Source organism: Erythrolamprus reginae, chromosome 8 (assembly GCF_031021105.1).
Source record: "Erythrolamprus reginae isolate rEryReg1 chromosome 8, rEryReg1.hap1, whole genome shotgun sequence".
Classification (NCBI taxonomy): Eukaryota; Metazoa; Chordata; class Lepidosauria; order Squamata; family Dipsadidae; genus Erythrolamprus; species Erythrolamprus reginae.
In genome coordinates, this window is record NC_091957.1 from 24,780,185 (window position 1) to 24,797,587 (window position 17,403).

General features: G+C 45.0%; 1 protein-coding gene across 9 annotated transcripts; it reads left to right on the top strand.

The window, feature by feature from the left end:
• The first annotated feature begins 1,615 nt into the window (after positions 1-1,615).
• UBIAD1 (UbiA prenyltransferase domain containing 1) lies at positions 1,616-12,037 on the top strand. 9 transcript variants are annotated; one of them, XM_070759280.1, is made up of 5 exons: positions 1,616-1,681; positions 1,968-2,186; positions 4,493-4,677; positions 8,656-9,196; positions 11,111-12,037. In XM_070759280.1, exons 4-5 carry the CDS (start codon positions 8,698-8,700, stop codon positions 11,596-11,598), a joined length of 987 nt encoding a protein of 328 aa, XP_070615381.1. In that variant the 5' UTR covers positions 1,616-1,681; positions 1,968-2,186; positions 4,493-4,677; positions 8,656-8,697; the 3' UTR covers positions 11,599-12,037. The 9 variants fall into 9 exon arrangements, with proteins under 9 accessions (XP_070615381.1, XP_070615386.1, XP_070615380.1 ...); XM_070759279.1 differs by lacking the exon at positions 1,616-1,681 and adding an exon at positions 1,732-1,774; XM_070759285.1 differs by lacking the exons at positions 1,616-1,681; positions 4,493-4,677 and adding an exon at positions 1,727-1,819 and having other exon boundaries at positions 1,968-2,199.
• Positions 12,038-17,403: the final 5,366 nt, after the last annotated feature.

A 17,403-nucleotide genomic window follows, 5' to 3' on the forward strand; every position in this document is an offset into this window, starting at 1 on the left:
ATTGACCACTCTATTGCTGAAATCGTATTTTCTGCAGTCTAGTTTGGAGGTATTTACATTTATTTTATTTATTTATTCATTTGTCCAATATACAAATACATAGGAAGAAAAATAGACATGTGATAATATAAAAGAGGGTGAAAGTGAACTTAGAGGAGAGGATATATGAAAGGAAGAGAATATATAAGATAGGTGAAGGAAAGGAAAGATAATTGGACAGGGGACGAAAGGCACTCCAGTGCAGTTTGTATCTATTGCATGTTCTTGTGTTATTGTTAAAGGTGAAGTAGTTGCTAATAGGGAGTACATTGTGATGTATGATTTTATGAACAACAGTTAAATCAGTTCGGAGGCGTAGCTGTAAATTTTCTAAACATAGTAATTGAAGTCTGGAGGAGTAAGGTAATTCGTTGCATGAGGAGGAGTGGAGGACTCTTCTTGTGAAGTATTTCTGGATTCCTTCAATTGTATTAATGTCTGTTATGCAGTGTGGATTCCATACAAGTGAGCTGTATTCAAGAATTGGTGTGACAAATGTTTTGTATGCTCTGGTTAGTAGATCGATGCTTCTAGAGAAGAAGCTGCATAGAATTAAGTTTGTGACTCTTAGTGCTTTTTTGGCAATGCTGTTGCAGTGGGCTCTGGCACTTAGGTCATTGGAAATGAATACTCCAAGATCTTTGACAGAGTGAGGGTCTTCTGCGAGTTTAATTTGTCCAAGTGTGCATTTAGTATTCGGATTCTTTTACCAATGTGTAGGACAGAGCATTTGTTGGATGAGATTTGCAGTTGCCAGTTGTTAGACCATTCAGCTACATGGTCAAGGTCCTTCGGAAGGGTAGAAGTATTATCGGAGGTATTAAATAGCTTAACATCATCAGCAAAGAGAACACAATTGCTTATAATATTGTCACAGAGATCGTTTATGTAGAGTATAAAAAGAGTAGGTCCTAGGACACTGCCTTGGAGAACACCACTGTTGACTGGAGCAGGGATTAGATATGGCATTACCTATTTTGACCACCTGTTGTCTGTTTGACAGGAACGCTGATATGTTTATTTGTCAATTTATTTGTCAATCATACATAAGATTGCAGAAAAAGCCTAAGCACGATTGTGCATATATAAAATGAATAAACGTGGTTATGAATACATGAAATGGATGCGAATAAACGGGGATAAAATATAAATAAATAAAAGGGAATAAAATAAAATATTAGGACGGGAAAGTTAGGTACGTTTTGGTGCGTTTTTATGCGCACCCCTTATCTGTGCGCCTAGTTTAAATTAAAAATGATTTCACGTTAAGTAATTAAAGATAAATCCAGTATAAGCGAAGATTACAATCGATCCGTGCAATAAAGTTTATTTCTGTTTTTGGCTTTTGAACCTCGGGGTTTCCCTCTCTCCCGCCTTCCTAGCAAATTAGCCAATCGGCTTCTTCGAACCGAGAAGATAGGCGGCGGCTTTAGCCAATAGTAACGGCAAGCGCTTGATCTTTGGGCCCCGCCTTCGCCAATCTCTCCCTCGTCCTGTTCCGCTAACAAAAGGGGCGGGGCTCTACGATGTTAATAGTAAAGGCGAGAGAGGAGAGTTTTAGCACGCCTCCTTCCCTGTTGAAAAAGGCAATATTAGAATGCGCATGTGCGAGTAATCTAGCGGCCCCTCTCTATGGTTAAACGTACGTTGCCGAAAAGTTTCCCCTGTTAAAATTCCAACGTCTCGCGGGTCTGAAGGTCACGGAGGCTCCAGTCTACCGTAACATCCAGAATAGGCGCGCATTTTTGGGGGCTTTAATAGGCTATTCATGGGCTTTTAGGTCAGTGACGGTCATCGCCATTAATCCTAATAGCGACCTTATTGACCCTCGCTACCGTATCTCTCAGAATAGACGCCCCCCATGAATTTTGTGCCCCCCCCCATCCACTGTAAAAGCATTTTATTTTATTTATTTTATCTATTTATAGGTTTATTCTGTGGCTTGTGGGCGTGGCGGTGGTCCCCCTATTGTTTTATTTCGGTGTTCGGATGAAGCGCGTCGCCCTTGAGGAGAGGCGGAACTACGGGGTCCGGGGTCCGGCCTGGAGCCTTTGGAAGGCCCGTGGCCCTCCCTTGCTCCCTCCCCGGCCAGGGGCGGAGGCGGCCGGGAGAAGCTTCCCGGGCAAAGAGCCGCGCCGTCCCGCCTGGTGAGTTCCTGAGGTAAGACGCTCCGGGCCTCGCAGCCCCGAGTGCTGTGGTCCACAGCCAGGCTGGGCCGCAGGGAACACCCGAGAGCGCCTCAGAGGGGGAGACGGGCCGGGCCTCCCAGCTGTCACCCCAGCCTTTCCCTTCTCGGGGGGAGGGGGGGAGGTCCTGGGACCCACGAAGCAGCGCCCAGGCCGCGCCTTTTGGGCCTCGGGGTCCCTCAGGGGTTCTGCGAGGCCCAATAATTCGCCGCTGAGGACCCGTGGGGGGGGGGTGACAAGACTTGTTTTAAATGCTTTCCCTTGGGGGAAAGTTATAGAGTTAGTCCTCTATATAAAAGGAGAAGGGAAGAAGGAAGGAAAAGAAAGAAGATAGGGAAAGGAAGGAAGGAAAAGGAATGAGAAAGAAAGGAAGGAAGCAAAGAAAGGAAGGAAGGGAAGAAAGAAGGAAGGAGGAAAAGGAAGGAAAGATGAAGGAAGGGAAGGAAGGAGAGAAAGGAAGGAAGCAAGGAAAGGATGGAAGGAAAGAAGAAAAGGAAGGAAGGAAATTATGACCACAATTGAGTCCAACATTTTTTAAAAATATGTTTTATTAATAGATATTTTTAAAATGCACATAAAAAAAATCATATCTATCTGAACAACGAGTTGTGTATACACTGTACCCACTGTACCTTTTGCTTGTTAAGGGAAACCTGCATCCACTGCTTAACATCAGTGAATTTTGTCACATTTTAAAAACAATTTTTAAACAAAATTGGTCCCATTTTAATAATTTTTCTTGCCATGGTCGTTAAGTGAATTCTTGCAATTTGTTACATAGAAACATAGAAGTTACATGAGTTGAGCAGTTGTTAAGGGAGCATCATGGTGGTTAAGGGAATCTGGCTTCCCCATTGACTTGGCTTGTCAGCAAGTTACAAAAAATAAAGGCGATCATGTGAGTTTGGGACATTGCGACAGTCATATATATGAGTGAGTTGCCAAGCATCTGAATCTTGAACATGCAACCATGAGGAAACAGGCAACGGTTATAAGGGTGAAAAATGGTCCTAAGTCACTTTCCTCCCAGCCCTGTTGAATAGTCACTAAATTAACTACGTTGTAAATTGAGGACTGCATATATTTGCCATTAGAAACCAGACAATTCCCAAAGTACAACTGACTAAATATTTCCTCTGCATCCCTTTTTGTTCGTATTCATTTCATGTATCTATAAGCCTGTTTATAGCTGTTACTTAATACATGCTTGACAAAATAAATTAAAATGAAATAAAAAGGTATCCTTCCATGCACAAACACACACTTTGGTATGTAAGGGATTTTATTTAATGGGTGAAATTTTTTTTACACCACTTTTGGGGACATTTTATCTTTTTAAAAGGGGTTTATTTATACAGTATTTAAATACCACAAAGAATAAAGCCATTAAAACAAGAGCATGGTAAAGCAACATATTGATCTAAAACTTGATTATTTATTTTTATTTTATTTTATTTTATTAGATTTATAGGCCGCCCTTCTCCTCGTGGACTCAGGGCAGCTTAAAAAGTATTATTATTGGGTATTTTACCAGAACAGTACAATAAAAGAAATACATATTTAATTCCAGATGTGTTAACAACAGCGAGAATTGTATTTGCTCAACAGTGGAAAAAATGAAGAGATCCCTACAGATGAAAGTGTAATAATAATAATAATAAAAATCAATGTGCAGAGATGGATAGATTAGATTTATTTAATCTATCCATCTCTACACATTCTGATTTTTTTAATACCCTCTCCAATAAAGGAGAAGGAAGAAACAGAATACTTTTTAACCTGGGACTTATTCTTCCAATGGTTGACTAACAGAAACACAAGTTAGAGACTTAAAATCTTAAGAGAATGATTAACTATACAATGAACTATTATGGACAAGCAAATATTATTTCTATGTGATTATTATCAGTGATATGAATATTATACAATTACTGTATACAATAGTAATATTACTATTATTATATTTCAAAACCAACTGCACTCCGACAACACACTGTTCATGTAGATACTGATTTTTTTATGCTTACTAAAGAAAAATGTATAAATAAAACATTTTTTATTTTATTTGTTCACTTAATTGGATTTATCTGCTGCCCAACCCCAATAGGATAATAATACCAAAAAAACCCGATCTGCCTTCTTAGTGGGAGGGTGCTTTAATTGCAACTCAGCCAGCCTCAGATGACACCAGGAATTAGTCCATCCAGTTGGATCCTTCATATCTTGCCACTAATCTATCCGGTTATGCTTCACCATGTTTCTCCCAGATTTCGACTTGTTGTGATTGCGTGATCCAGTTTTACTACTAGAAAATGTCTGGTTTCTGATACAGAACCTGTCCGTCGACATAATCCAGGGCTGCTAATTTCAACTATTTTTTCTTCCACGCCTCTTTAATTCCGGGGAAAACGTCTGGTGATTTGCGCAGAATAGAATTCCCAACCCCTCCAAGGTAAGGCTGCTTAAGAGCTCTGTGTTCAAGATTTGGGAACTTTGCTTTCGGCTTGGAAGGCAGCAGTAGTGGACTTGAGATACAGTGATACCTCTACTTAAGAAAGCCTCTACTTAAGAACTTTTCTAGATAAGAACCGGGTGTTCAAGATTTTTTTGCCTCTTCTTAGGAACCATTTTCTACTTAAGAACCCGAGCCCGGAAAAAATTCCCAGGGAATTTGAGAGCTGCATGAAGGCCCGGCCAGTTTCCTGCCATTCCCCCTTTAATCCTGGCCATCTCAGGCTTTCAGCAGCTGCTTTTCGCTCAAAGGAGTGGGAGGTTCCCCCCTGTCGCCCACCTGGGTTTCTCTCTGGCACAGTTTATGGGAGGCAGCCTCGCACCGGGTATATGGGAGGCATGTGCTCCACTTCACCGCCTCAGAGTCCCTTTTTTTTCTTAAGCCTTAAAGTTTTGGATTTTTTTGATTCCCCTCACCTCACCTTCTACCTTTGGCAGCGACTGCCTCCTCCCACCCAAATTCCGAGCTTTTATTTCTTTCCTAATGGGTTTGCCCGCATTATTTGCTTTTACATTGATTCCTATGGGAAAAATTGCTTCTACTTACAAACGTTTCTACTTAAGAACCTGGTCACGGAACGAATTAAATTCTTAAGTAGAGGTACCACTGTACTTTTGATTTCCAACTCCCATTCCTCCTATCCAGCATGGGCTCAGAGGTGAAAGAAGGATGAAATTGCCCTTAACAGTTGGAGAATGTCAGTTTACCTGTCTCTACCAAACAATTTGGTAGAAGGGTTTTTTTTTTAAAAGGGAAACCTGTACTTTTTATATGGCTTGATCTTTGATTAAAGACTAACGAAATTGCTCAGGAAATTCTTTGTACTGAACCAAGTTGCTTGAGTCCAACGTTATTTACTTATTTATTTATGTTTATTTTTCAGACTCAGGGCAGCTTACAGCAGTAAAATAATACAAACTCAATACAAACGTTGGTTGAGTGTCAAAAGGGAAAAAATTGATTGATAGCGTTTTATTGATTGATTGATTGATTTAATTGGCTTTATATGCCGCCCCTCTGAAGACTTTCCTGTTGCTATGGAATTATCCCACTCCTCCCCATCAGCTGTGCTGAGTGGCTGCTGGGAAATGTAGTCCTACCACTTCTGGAGATCCCTTGCTAGATGATTTTTGCCACCCCACCCCATTTTTTTCCCTCCCTTCCATCCTCTTGGAATTCTCGGAGTAGGCAGGAGCCAAGCAGCAGCCTCACTGCCTCGCCCACTTTTGAGAGCAGCATTCGGGGTGAAAGAGATTGCTGCGCCCTTGAGTTGACTTTCTTGGGCCTGAAACAAAAGTAAAGGCTTTATGAGCATGAGGGAGACTTCCTGGGGGAGCCCATTTTGGGGTCATCTCTTTAAGGGGGTGAAACTGGACTTGTAAGTGAACAAGACAGCTATTATCCTTCCACTCAAGATCAATGAAGGAAAACAATTCTCTCTCTCTCTCTCTCTCTCTCTCTCTTCCTCCCTCCCTCCCTTCTCTTTCTCTTTTTTCTCATTCTGTCTCACTTTTCTCTCTCTCTCCTATCCCTCCTTTTTCCTCTCTCGCCCTTTCCTTTTTCCTTCCTTCCTTCCTTCCTTTCTTTCTTTCTTTCTCTTTCTTTCCCTCCCTCTCCCTCTCTTTTTTCTCCTTCTGTCTCAGTTTTTCTTTCTCTCTCTCCTTCCTTTCTCTCACCCTTTCTTTTTTTCTTTCTCTCTTTCTTTCTCTTTCTCTCCCTCCCTCCTTCTCCCTCCCTCTCTTTCTCTTTTTTTCTCATTCTGTCTCACTTTTTTTCTTTTTCTGTCTCCCTTCCCTCCTCCTTCCTTTCTCTCACCCTTCCTTCCTTCCTTTCCTTCTTTCTCTCTTTCCCTTTCCCTTTCTGTCCCTCCCTCCCTCTCCCTCCCTTTCTCTTTTTCTCAGTCTCACTTTTTTCTTTCTCTCCCCTCCTTCCTTTCACCCTTTCTTTCTTTCTTTCTCTCTCTCTCTCTCTCTTTCTCTTTCTCTCTCTTGCCATTTGATCATTTAAAACAGTCACCTAGCAGCTAAAGGCTTACTATCAGTTACATCGTGGATTCACAGTTTCAGGTATCCCTGACCAGTCATTGACTTGAAATGGGCGGCCATGGAAATTGAACAAACAAACAAACAAACAAACAAACAAACAAATAAATAAATTTAGTTGAGTTATCTTAATTTTTCCACTTGCTTTCTTGGTCCCCCCCCCCCCCAGCTCTTTCAGATCAATCCCTGGACTTTGGAAAGCAGGTCCTCCCTGAGGAGGGTCTCATTCCTCTCTTCCTTCTCAGCCTGTTTGCCCAATTTTTTCTTGTCCAATTATGGTCCCTAAAGTGTCTCCTTTCTTTTCTAAAACATCTTCCAGGGTTTTTAAAAAGTGGGGGGGGGGGGGGACTGCTCTACTTGGGACTACCCTTGAAGAACGTTCAGAGACTTCAGTTAGTCCAGCATGCAGCTGCGAGAGCAGTGTTGGGTGTACCTAGGTACTCCCATATCAGTGCAGCAGTCTATGAGCTGAACTGGCTGCCGATCGGTCTCCGAACACAATTCAAGGTGTTGGTTATTAGCTATAAAGCCCTACGTCAGTGATGGAGAACCTTTTTTCCCTCTGGTGACAAAAGAGCATGCACACAGACTATCACGCATGTGCAAGTGCCCACACCCATAATTCAATACCTGGGGAGGGCAAAAACAGCTTCCCCTGCCCCCTGGAGGCCCTCTGGAGGCTGGAAATGGGTCCAGTAGGCTCATATTTCACCCTCCCCAGGTTACAAAGGCTTCCCTGGTGCCAGAGGAGGGTAAAAATGGCCTCCCCCAAACCCCCAGAGGCCCTCTGGAAGCCAAAAACACCCTTCCAGAGCCTTTGTGCCAGCACACACATGCACATTGGAGCTGAGATAGGGCAACAGCTCACATGCCAGCAGATATGGCTCCATGTGCCACCTGTGCCATAGGTTTGCCATCACTGCCCTATATAGCATGGGACCAGATTATTTATGGACTGTCTTCTGTGTCACGTGTCCCAGAGACCGGTTAGGTTGCATAGAGTCAGCCTCCTCCGGGCCCCATCGGTCTAACAATGCCAACTGGCAGGTCTGCAGAGAAGAGTCTTCTCTGTTGTGGCCCCGGTCCTCTGGAACCAATTCTGCCTTCCGAACATCTATGAGGGATGATTGATTGTTCTTAGGTTTTTACTTCTACCTGATCCTTAATGTCTTAACCGTATTGTACAATTTGTTATCGCTGTTTTATTTTATTCTGTAAGCTGTCCTGAGTCTGCGAGGAGAAGGGCGACCTATAAATCTAGTAGTAGTAGTAGTAATAACAACAACAACAACAACAACAGACAATCCGAAGTGCAGACTCTGTAAAGAAACCGACAACAATCGATCACATACTCAGCTTCTGCAAAAAGATGCACAGCCTGACTACAAGCATAGACACATTGCTGTGGCACAGATGATCCACTGGAACTTGTGCCAGAACTGCCATCTACCAGTGGCAAAGAACTGGTGGGATCATAAACCCAAAAAAGTGGTTGAGAATGAGCAAGTAAAACTATTGTGGGCCAATGAAAGTGGTTCCAGGGGTCCTTGGCAAGCTGGGCGCAGTACTAAAGGATCTCAGCGAACATTTGAAAACCATTGGAATTGACAAAATCTCCATCTGTTACAAAAGGCTTCTTTACTGGAATCAGCACACATCATTCGCCGCTACATCACTCAGTCCTAGGTGCTTGGGAAGCGCCCAACTGGTGATGAAATATGAAATCCAGCATGGTGATCTCATTTGCTGTGTTGTTGGATAATAATAATAATAATAATAATAATAATAATAATAATAATAATATTTAATAATAAATTTAATAATAATGAAAAAACCAGCAATTGCACAATTTTTCTTTCTTTCTTTCCTTCCTCAGGCCAGTGGTCAGCTTCTATCCTTAAGAGGAGTATCTTCAGCCATGGACATGGAAGCCGAGACGGAGAAGATCATCATTGGGACTGAAAGCCTGCAGAACAGTGAGACAACCGAAGAAGGAACTCCGTCCAGCAGCTGGCCACATAAATGTGCCTCCTATGTTCTGGCTCTCCGGCCCTGGAGCTTCAGTGCTTCCCTCACCCCGGTGGCCTTGGGGAGTGCCCTGGCTTACCGCTCCCAGGGTACCCTCGATCTGGGCCTTCTGGTTGGCAGCGCCGTCACCGTCTTGGCCGTCCACGGAGCCGGCAACCTCGTGAACACCTACTATGATTTTTCCAAAGGCATCGACCACAAGAAGAGCGACGACCGGACCCTGGTGGATCAGATCCTGGAGCCTCAGGATGTGGTCCGGTTTGGGGTCTTCCTATACACTTTGGGATGCATCTCGGCGGCGTGCCTCTATTGCTTCTCCACCCTCAAATTGGAACACCTGGCCTTGATTTACTTCGGAGGACTCTCCAGCTCTTTTCTCTACACCGGAGGTAAGGAGCAGTATTGGGTCCCTACCTGTACACGGGTGGGGGAACGGTGTTCCAGTAGTGAAAATGGACCTGGGCGCACAGCTCTGGTGGAGCTAAAATCTCACGAGAGGACACCCAGGCGATTTAGTGTGTGAGATTTAGGCGATTTTCAGCAATTTTTCGCTTCTGTGCATGCATGGAAATAAAAAGCCTGTTGAAATCTCGTGAGTGTGCACCTGCCCGCGTGAGATTTTGCTCCCTGCGCATGTGCAGGAAGCAAAATCTCAAAAGAGAATGCATGGGTGTGTGAGATTTAGGTGATTTCCGGTGATTTTTTGCTTCTGTGCATGCGCAGAAACAAAAATAACAGCCAAAATCTCATCAGTGCATGTGTCTCCTCATGAGATTTTTGCTCCCTGCGCATGCTCAGAAGCAAAATCTGAAAAGAGGCTGTGTGGGCGAGTGAGATTTAGGCAATTTTCAGCTATAGTTTGCTTCCATGCCGAAATGGCCGAGATATTGCGAGGGCGTGTGTTCCCTCATGAGACTTTGTTCCCTGCGCATGCGCAGGAAGCAAAATCTCATAAGAGGATGCGCGGGCGCATGAGATTTAAGCAATTTTTGGCAATTTTTTGCTTCCACGCATGCACAGAAACAAAAAACCTGCCAAAAACTTGCAAGTGCATCCGTCCCCTTGTGAGATTTTGCTCCCTGGGCATGTACAGAAACAAAATCTTGCTCGGGCACCTGGGTGCCGGGGTCGCAGAGCTCCACGGGAAGTGCAACAGTAGCAGCGGTAAGTAGAATCCGCCCCTGGTAATCAGGGCTTCTCTGTGTGGTGTCCCTTCCATGCTGTGGAGCACAGGAGAGGGGAAAGCAACCAACCCCTTCATCCCATTTAAAATGCTGCTACTTTAAATTTTAGACCAAGCCCAGAAATTAGAGTTACATGGTCTGTATGTCAGAAACAATTAAAGTTGGGAAAGCAATTCCAACATTTGCCTAACCTCCTTGATTTTATCTGCTTCCAGGAATAAAAGGAGTAAATGGCAGTCAGGTTAGAAGCCTCAGGTGTTTTCACAGAGCGCTTTCTGTGTTTTTTGCGAATGCAAATGTGGCTTTAACCTGGGACATTCTTCCAATAATGCTAGAAAAGGGTTGTTTTTCTAGACCTGGGGTCGGCAACCTGTGACTCTAGAGCTGCATGAGGCTCTTTCATCCCTCTGCTGCAGCACCCTGTTGCCAGTCGGCACCACAATTGATAGGGCTTTTAGTTAGGACTGGTAGAGGGAAAAGGATTCTGGGCTAGGAGGAGACTCTATGGTGGGGGGAACTAGACTTCCAGTCGGCAGAGGAAAAAGAATGCCACGCTAGGAGGAGACTCTCTGGTGGGGGGAGTGGACTTCTGGTCGGCTTCAGAATTGAATGGGGGGCTTCTGGTTAGGACTTTTGTGGCTCTTTGAATGTTTAAGGTTGGTGACCCCTGTTCTAGACTCAGATCTAGTAGGGATTCTCCCTGCCTTCCTTAGGGAAAATCTTTCCCATCATCTCTTAAATGCCTTAAACTCTGGAAGCCATTAATCCTGGGATCTTCTGCCGGGACAGCATGCCCAATAGACTATTGATTGATTGTTTGATTGATTGATTGATTGATTGATTGAAAGAAACAATCAGAGCAAGTAGAGCAATGGAAAAAATCCTGCAAAGACTTAGGGCTTGGAAAACATTCTTTGCAGGGAGTAACAATGAAAGAGCTTGCAAGGTAAGAGCTGGAAAGATCGTTAGCAGCTAGTTAGAGCTGGGGGGGGGGGGGAAGCTACATTCAAGATATAAGACGCACCCAAATTATCAGCCTCTTTTAGGAAAGAAAAAGGTGTGTCTTATACTCCCCAAAAATACGGTATTTAACTTCCCCCCTCCTTGTCGTTGCTGCAGGCATCGGATTTAAGTACGTTGCGCTGGGTGACGTGGTCATCCTGATCACCTTTGGTCCCCTGGCTGTGATGTTTGCCTATGCCCTCCAGGTGGGCTACCTGTCCATCTCGCCCTTGCTGTATGCTGTGCCCTTGGCGCTCAGCACGGAGGCCATCCTGCACAGCAACAACACCCGGGACATCGAGTCCGACCGGCAAGCGGGCATCGTCACCCTGGCCATTCTCATCGGCCCCACGCTCTCTTATGTCCTCTACACCAGCTTGCTCTTCCTACCCTACCTCATCTTCTGCGTCCTGGCTACGCGCTACACCGTCAGTATGGCTCTTCCTCTCCTCACTCTGCCCATGGCATTTTCCTTGGAACGGCAGTTCCGGAGCCAGAGTTTTCTCAAAATCCCGCAAAGGACAGCCAAGCTCAACCTGCTGTTGGGACTTTTTTATGTCTTCGGCATCCTTCTGGCTCCTCCTGGCTCCCTCCCCAAACTCTAGGGACACACCAGGGAATAGAAGGTTCCCCCAAAGACAATTCTGCCCAAAAACCTTTCACAGAATAATACACAAACATACACACACACAAAAATATACATACATGTCCATATAAATATATATATGAAGAGGCAACAGCCACTGCGAACTCCAGAACGTTTAAAATTTATTTTAAAATTACTAAAATTAACTAAGCTTTCGTTAGTCCTCTACTAACGTCGTCAGTGTGTTAAAATCCCCATTGAAGACAGTTGATGTCTTAATATATATAAAGAATTGTCTTAAAAATGCGTGTATATATACAGACGTGAGTTTATAGTCTTCACCAACCACACAAGCTTTTGTTTTTTTCTTTTCCTGATCTGCGAACGTCGGATTTTCCTGAAGTGTTTCCTTCTCACAAAGAGAGAAATCATCTTTATAAACTTCTTTGTTCTCTTGAGTTTGGTTCCTGCTTTTTTGCCGTCGTTTCCTCTATTGTCTGCATTTCATAAATCAAAAGGTTCGCACTCCAGGTTAGAACTCCCCCAAGGCCACGGGATAAAAATTCCCTTTTAAAATAAATTTTGGGGGAGAGGAAAAAAAGAAACGCACCGGCAAAGGGGAAAAAAAATGAAATAACCAAAAGCTCTAAAGCAATTTATTCATCGCATCTCTAATGCATCCCCCCCCCCCCCCCAAATGTCTACTTTCTGGTCTTAAATGTTGCTGTTGGAGGAGCTGTCGAGATTTTTTGTGGTATTATAGGAAAAATGACTTTGGATCATTTCCCAACTGTTCTCAGCATGGGAGGCTGAACCTGGTTCCAGATCTTTAGACTCCATCTTCTTTGTCTTCTAATGTCTCACTTTACAAATAGAACACTCCATGGAGTGATAGCTGTCATCGTTGTGTGCAATCATTCACATCTTCTCTGAACATTGCCATCCACCTTGGATTGCAGCATCAATTTGCGCGTTTCCTCTGCCGCCCGTCATGAAGTTGCTGGCAACAGAGTCCTGGAGAAGAGTCAGATAAGATCTGCCAATCATACTTTCCCAAGAGGCTCCCTTCCTCAAACACCAGTGACCTTTGAAGGAGAAGCTGAAGGAGTCCCAAATGTCCCGTTTGGTGATAATTTTGAACAACTGGAATCGCATCCTTTGGGGAGGATCGAATCAAAACCAAACCAGATTCTTTGCCTTTTTCTTGCTTTTCTCTTATGTCGAGAACAATAGGGCTTATGCGGATGGAGTTCCGTGATGCTTTGGGCAGGAAATAAGATGTCACATGGTTATTACTGAAGCAAACAGATGTGTGATGTGAGATGACGCCATTCGGTTCACGCAGATGTTTTGATGAGCATTGAAGAGATGCTGCTGTTTTAGATGGCGCCTCTCCAAGAGGTCGTATGGGGAAGATTTGAGAGCAATTACTGGTTCCCCCTGATGTATGAGGGTTATCTGGAAAGTAAGGTTACAAGGCCCGTAGCTCTCGCAGGGAATGTTCGTGGGGGAAGTTGGTATTACTATCATGTAGCGGGGAGCCAGCGGAAGAGAACGAACAGTGCCAGTGGTCAGTAGATCATCGACTGGTGTTGTGGTGAAGGTTAGATAGTCCTCATTCCGTTTCCCTCCCAAGTGCGAAATGCTATAATACGCTACCTGAATATTAAAGGCATGAACATTTCTGCGATGGTTGCCCAAGATTTTTCTCACCAATTGCTGAGTTTTCAATTTTTTGGCTGTGGGAGAATGCGTATGGTGCCAATGCATTGATTGACGTTTGCTCTCTGGAGTGTGATGATAAGCCCAAGTTTCATCTCTTGTCACCATACAGTTGAGAAAAGACTCGCCTTCAATCTTGAAACGGTCAAGAAATTCTCAAGCGGGACTGACTGTCGATTTTGTGCGCTTCAGTAAGCAACTTGGGCACCCTTCGCAGCAGCGTTCATGCCCTTAGCATTCAGGCGGTCACAGCACACACTTTGGGAAATGGAATGAAGACGCTCATCTCTAACCTTCGCCACAAGGCCAGTCGATGATCTACTGACCCCCTGGCACTGCTCGTTCTCTTCCGCTGACTTCCCACTGCATGATAGTAATACCAACTTTCCCCGCAAACATTCCCTGCGAGAGCTACGTGCCTTGTAATCTTAGTTTCTGGATAACCATCACATATTGGGATACTGTTCATCCATATCAAGGCTTGGTACCCTCTAGACCTGTGTTTCCCAACCTTGGCAACTTGAAGATATCTGGACTTCAACTCCCAGGATTCCCCAGCCAGCATTTGCTGGCTGGGGAATTCTGGGAATTGAAGTCCAAATATCTTCAAGTTGCCAAGGTTGGGAAACACTGCTCTAGACCCATGATGGCGAACCTATGGCATGCGTGTCACAAGTAGCACACAGAACCATATCGGTGGCCACGTGAGCTCAGGTCTGGTGCGCATGTGTGCACTGGCCAGCTGATTTTCGGGCATTCTGTATCCACTGGTTAACAGCCTGTTTTCAGCCTCCGGTGGGGGTAGGGAAAGCCCATTTTTTACTCTCCCCAAAGTCCAGCCTTCTTCAAGTTGGAAAATGGGCCGTTTCTGGTCTCCAGAGGGCCTCTGTGATGGAGAGAAGACCGTTTTTGCCCGCCCCAGGCTTTAGAGCCTTTCTAGGAGCCTGGGGAGGATGAAAATGGCCTCCGCCCACCTCTGAAGACTTTCCGGAGGGCAGAAATTCTTCAAGTTGGGAAATGGACCATTTCTGGCCTCCAGTGGGTGGGGTAGGAATAGCGAAAAATGGGCATGCCATTGCGTGCCGGGTGTGGGTGGTCACGCACACATTAGCGGAGGGCCTCTGCATGGAATTATGGGTGTGGCCACGCATCCGTGAGACCATTCCCCCCTCCCCAATTTTGGCACGCGAACCGTTCGTCATCACTGCTCTCGGGTGAAGCACACGGCACCAGAAATTGGAGCCTTGTTTGCTGCAGTTTTCAAGCTACCGCTGTTTTCCTTGCTTCCCTCTTCATGCTGGGCTTGTTCACCTCCCCTCACGCCTGCTGATTCCACATGAGGATCACACGAGGATCACCTCGCATTTTGAGGGTTCCGAGTCAGGTTTCCGTTCCGCCAGATCCTCCCCACCCAGCTCCTAGCTTATTTTCCAAGTCGGAGGTGTAGTGTGGGAGGGCAAGGCAGTTTTATGAGTATTGGATATGCCTTCTGAAGATCCCGGAGAACTAGGGGCTTGTTGGGTGGTCACCGTCAGGCACTGACCTCAGACTGTTGGCTATCTGTTGGCCACTGGGCCAACGTATATTTGACGGACAGCAGAAGAAATGCGGTCCTATTGCAGGATATGGAAAAGGCAGAGAAGGGAAGGAAGGAAGGAAATAAAGACAGAAGTAAAGAAAAGGAGAGAGAAAAGGAAAGATAAAAAAGGAAGAAAGAGAAAGAAAAAAGAAAGAAAGGGAGAGAGAGAATGACGGAGAAAGGAGGAGAGAAGAAAGAATGAAGGAAGAAAATAAAGGAAAGAGAAAGAGAGAAAAGGAAAGAAAGGGAGAGAGGAAAGAAAGAAAGGGAGAGAGAAAAAGAAAGGAAAGAAAGAAAGAAAAAATACTGTTTCCCAGGCTCACATTCTCTTTATGTAAATTTCTTCTGATTTAGTTTGTGCCCTGTTTTTTCTCTCTACGCTGCCTGGAGTTCTTTTGAGGCTCCGTTCACCGCAGCTGGTTTGATGATATGTCAAAATATCTCTTGTGTTTCTGCCCAGCCACCCCGTGGAGGCTCTGGCAAAAGAATAAAGCTGTCTCTGGCAAATGCTGAAGCCTCGCAAGATCTCTGGGGCCTGATCTGGCCCGAGGACTTAACGCTGCAATAAAGATTTTAAAAGAACATCTGGGGACTCCAGCTCGAGCCGCTGTTTGTTTTTACTGACACCTCCTATCATTTTCAATAATAATAATAATAAAATCAAGGCAAATCCTGATTAACTTGTCTTTCCTTTTCGTTGCTCATTCAGATTTGGGGGAAAACAAAAGCTTTTGTGTGTCTTCAGCTTGTGCACGCAGCGACCACGAGCAGCCAGGACCCGTGGCGGTAACATCTGAAGCAATCTGCTTGCTTCCAGTCGCAGGACATGAAAAACACGAGCCGGCTTTGATCACACCGCCATAGCCAACATCCCTGTCGGATGCCTCCTGTTCCAATTTTAAGTTTCCACCTTTCCAAACCCCGAGTGGCTTTTTCTTCTTCTGCAGAGAGTTTCTCCCCAACCCCAGCTCTGATTTTGTGCATCCTGAAGGGGGCAGCGTTTGGCCATTCATGCCAATAAGGACAGGGAAAGTTTGAATAGAAAATAAAGTGGTACCTCTACCTATGGTCGCCTCTACTTACGAACTTTTCTAGATAAGAAGTGGGTGTTCAATATTTTTTTGCCTCTTCTCAAGAACCATTTTCCACTTACAAACCCGAGCCTCCAAAACTGTAAGCGGAAAAGGCAGGGAGAAGCCTCCGTGGGGCCTCTCTAGAAATCTCCTGGGAGGAAACAGGGCCAAAAAAGGTGGGGAGAAGTCTCCATGGGGCCTCTATAGGAATCTCCTGAGAGGAAACAGGATCGGAAAAGGCGGGGAGAGGTCTCCGTGGGCCCTCTATAGGAATCTCCTGGGAGGAAACGGCCAAAAAAAGTGGGGAGAAGTCTCCGTGGGGCCTCTAGGAATCACCTGAGAGGAAACAGGATCGGAAAAGGCGGGATGAAGTCTCCATGGGGCCTCTCTAGGAATCTCCTGGGAGGAAACAGGGCCAAAAAAGGTGGGGAGAAGCCTCCGTGGGGCCTCTATAGGAATCTCCTGAGAGGAAACAGTGCTGGAAAAGGTGGGGAGAAGCCTCTCTGGGGCCTCTATAGGAATCTCCTGGGAGGAAACAGGGTTGGAAAAGGTGGGGAGAAGCCTCCGTGGGACCTCTCTAGGAATCTCCTGGTAGGAAACGGCCTCCACCCTCCCCATGGTTTCCCCAATCGCACACATTATTTGCTTTTACATTGATGCCTATGGGAAAAACGGCTTCTTACAAACTTTTCTACTTAAAAACCTAGTCACGGAAGGAATTATGTTTGTAGGTAGAGGTACCACTGCATTCAATATTTTATAGACAAAAGATGATCCCCATAAGCCCTGAAACCGCAGGGAGCAGTTCAATGGCAACATCTCCAAGGAGGATTTTAAACTGGTCCAGTAGCATCTTTTCATGCGTTATTGAGATTCTGTCATCTAATAAGTTGTGATTGTCCCAAACGTGCTTTATTTTTTTTCAAGAGGCAACTGGACTGTCTTGTTTCTTTTGAAGACGTTTCACTTCTCATTCAAGAAACTTCTTCGGCTCGGATAGGTTAGTGGAGAATGGAAGGATTTAATACTCCTTGCAGACAGCTGGTCACTTACATCCTTTTAGACGCAGTGGCTCTCAGCCTTTCTAATGTCACGACCCCTTAATATAGTTCCTGTATTAAGAACTCCCAAGAAGTTCCAAGAAGGCTCCACCCAATTGGCAGTGCTGGATGGCTCAGAAGAGGAAAGCCAGCAAGTCAGAGCGATTTGAACACACATCTGTCTTCTCTAGACGACTTCATATCAGCGGCACCTGACAGATTCAACCCTTGAGTTCTGAGAAGGAGCCGGCAGGTATATTTCAAAGATCCTGGCACACCAGGGAACAACAACAGGTCTGGAAAAGAGCTGATATGGTTCCCTTTCTTTTAAAAAAGGAGATCCAAATAACCAGCTCCAGAAAACTTACACACCCACCACCAGCCTGGTTCAGTTTTATGCCCAGTACTCT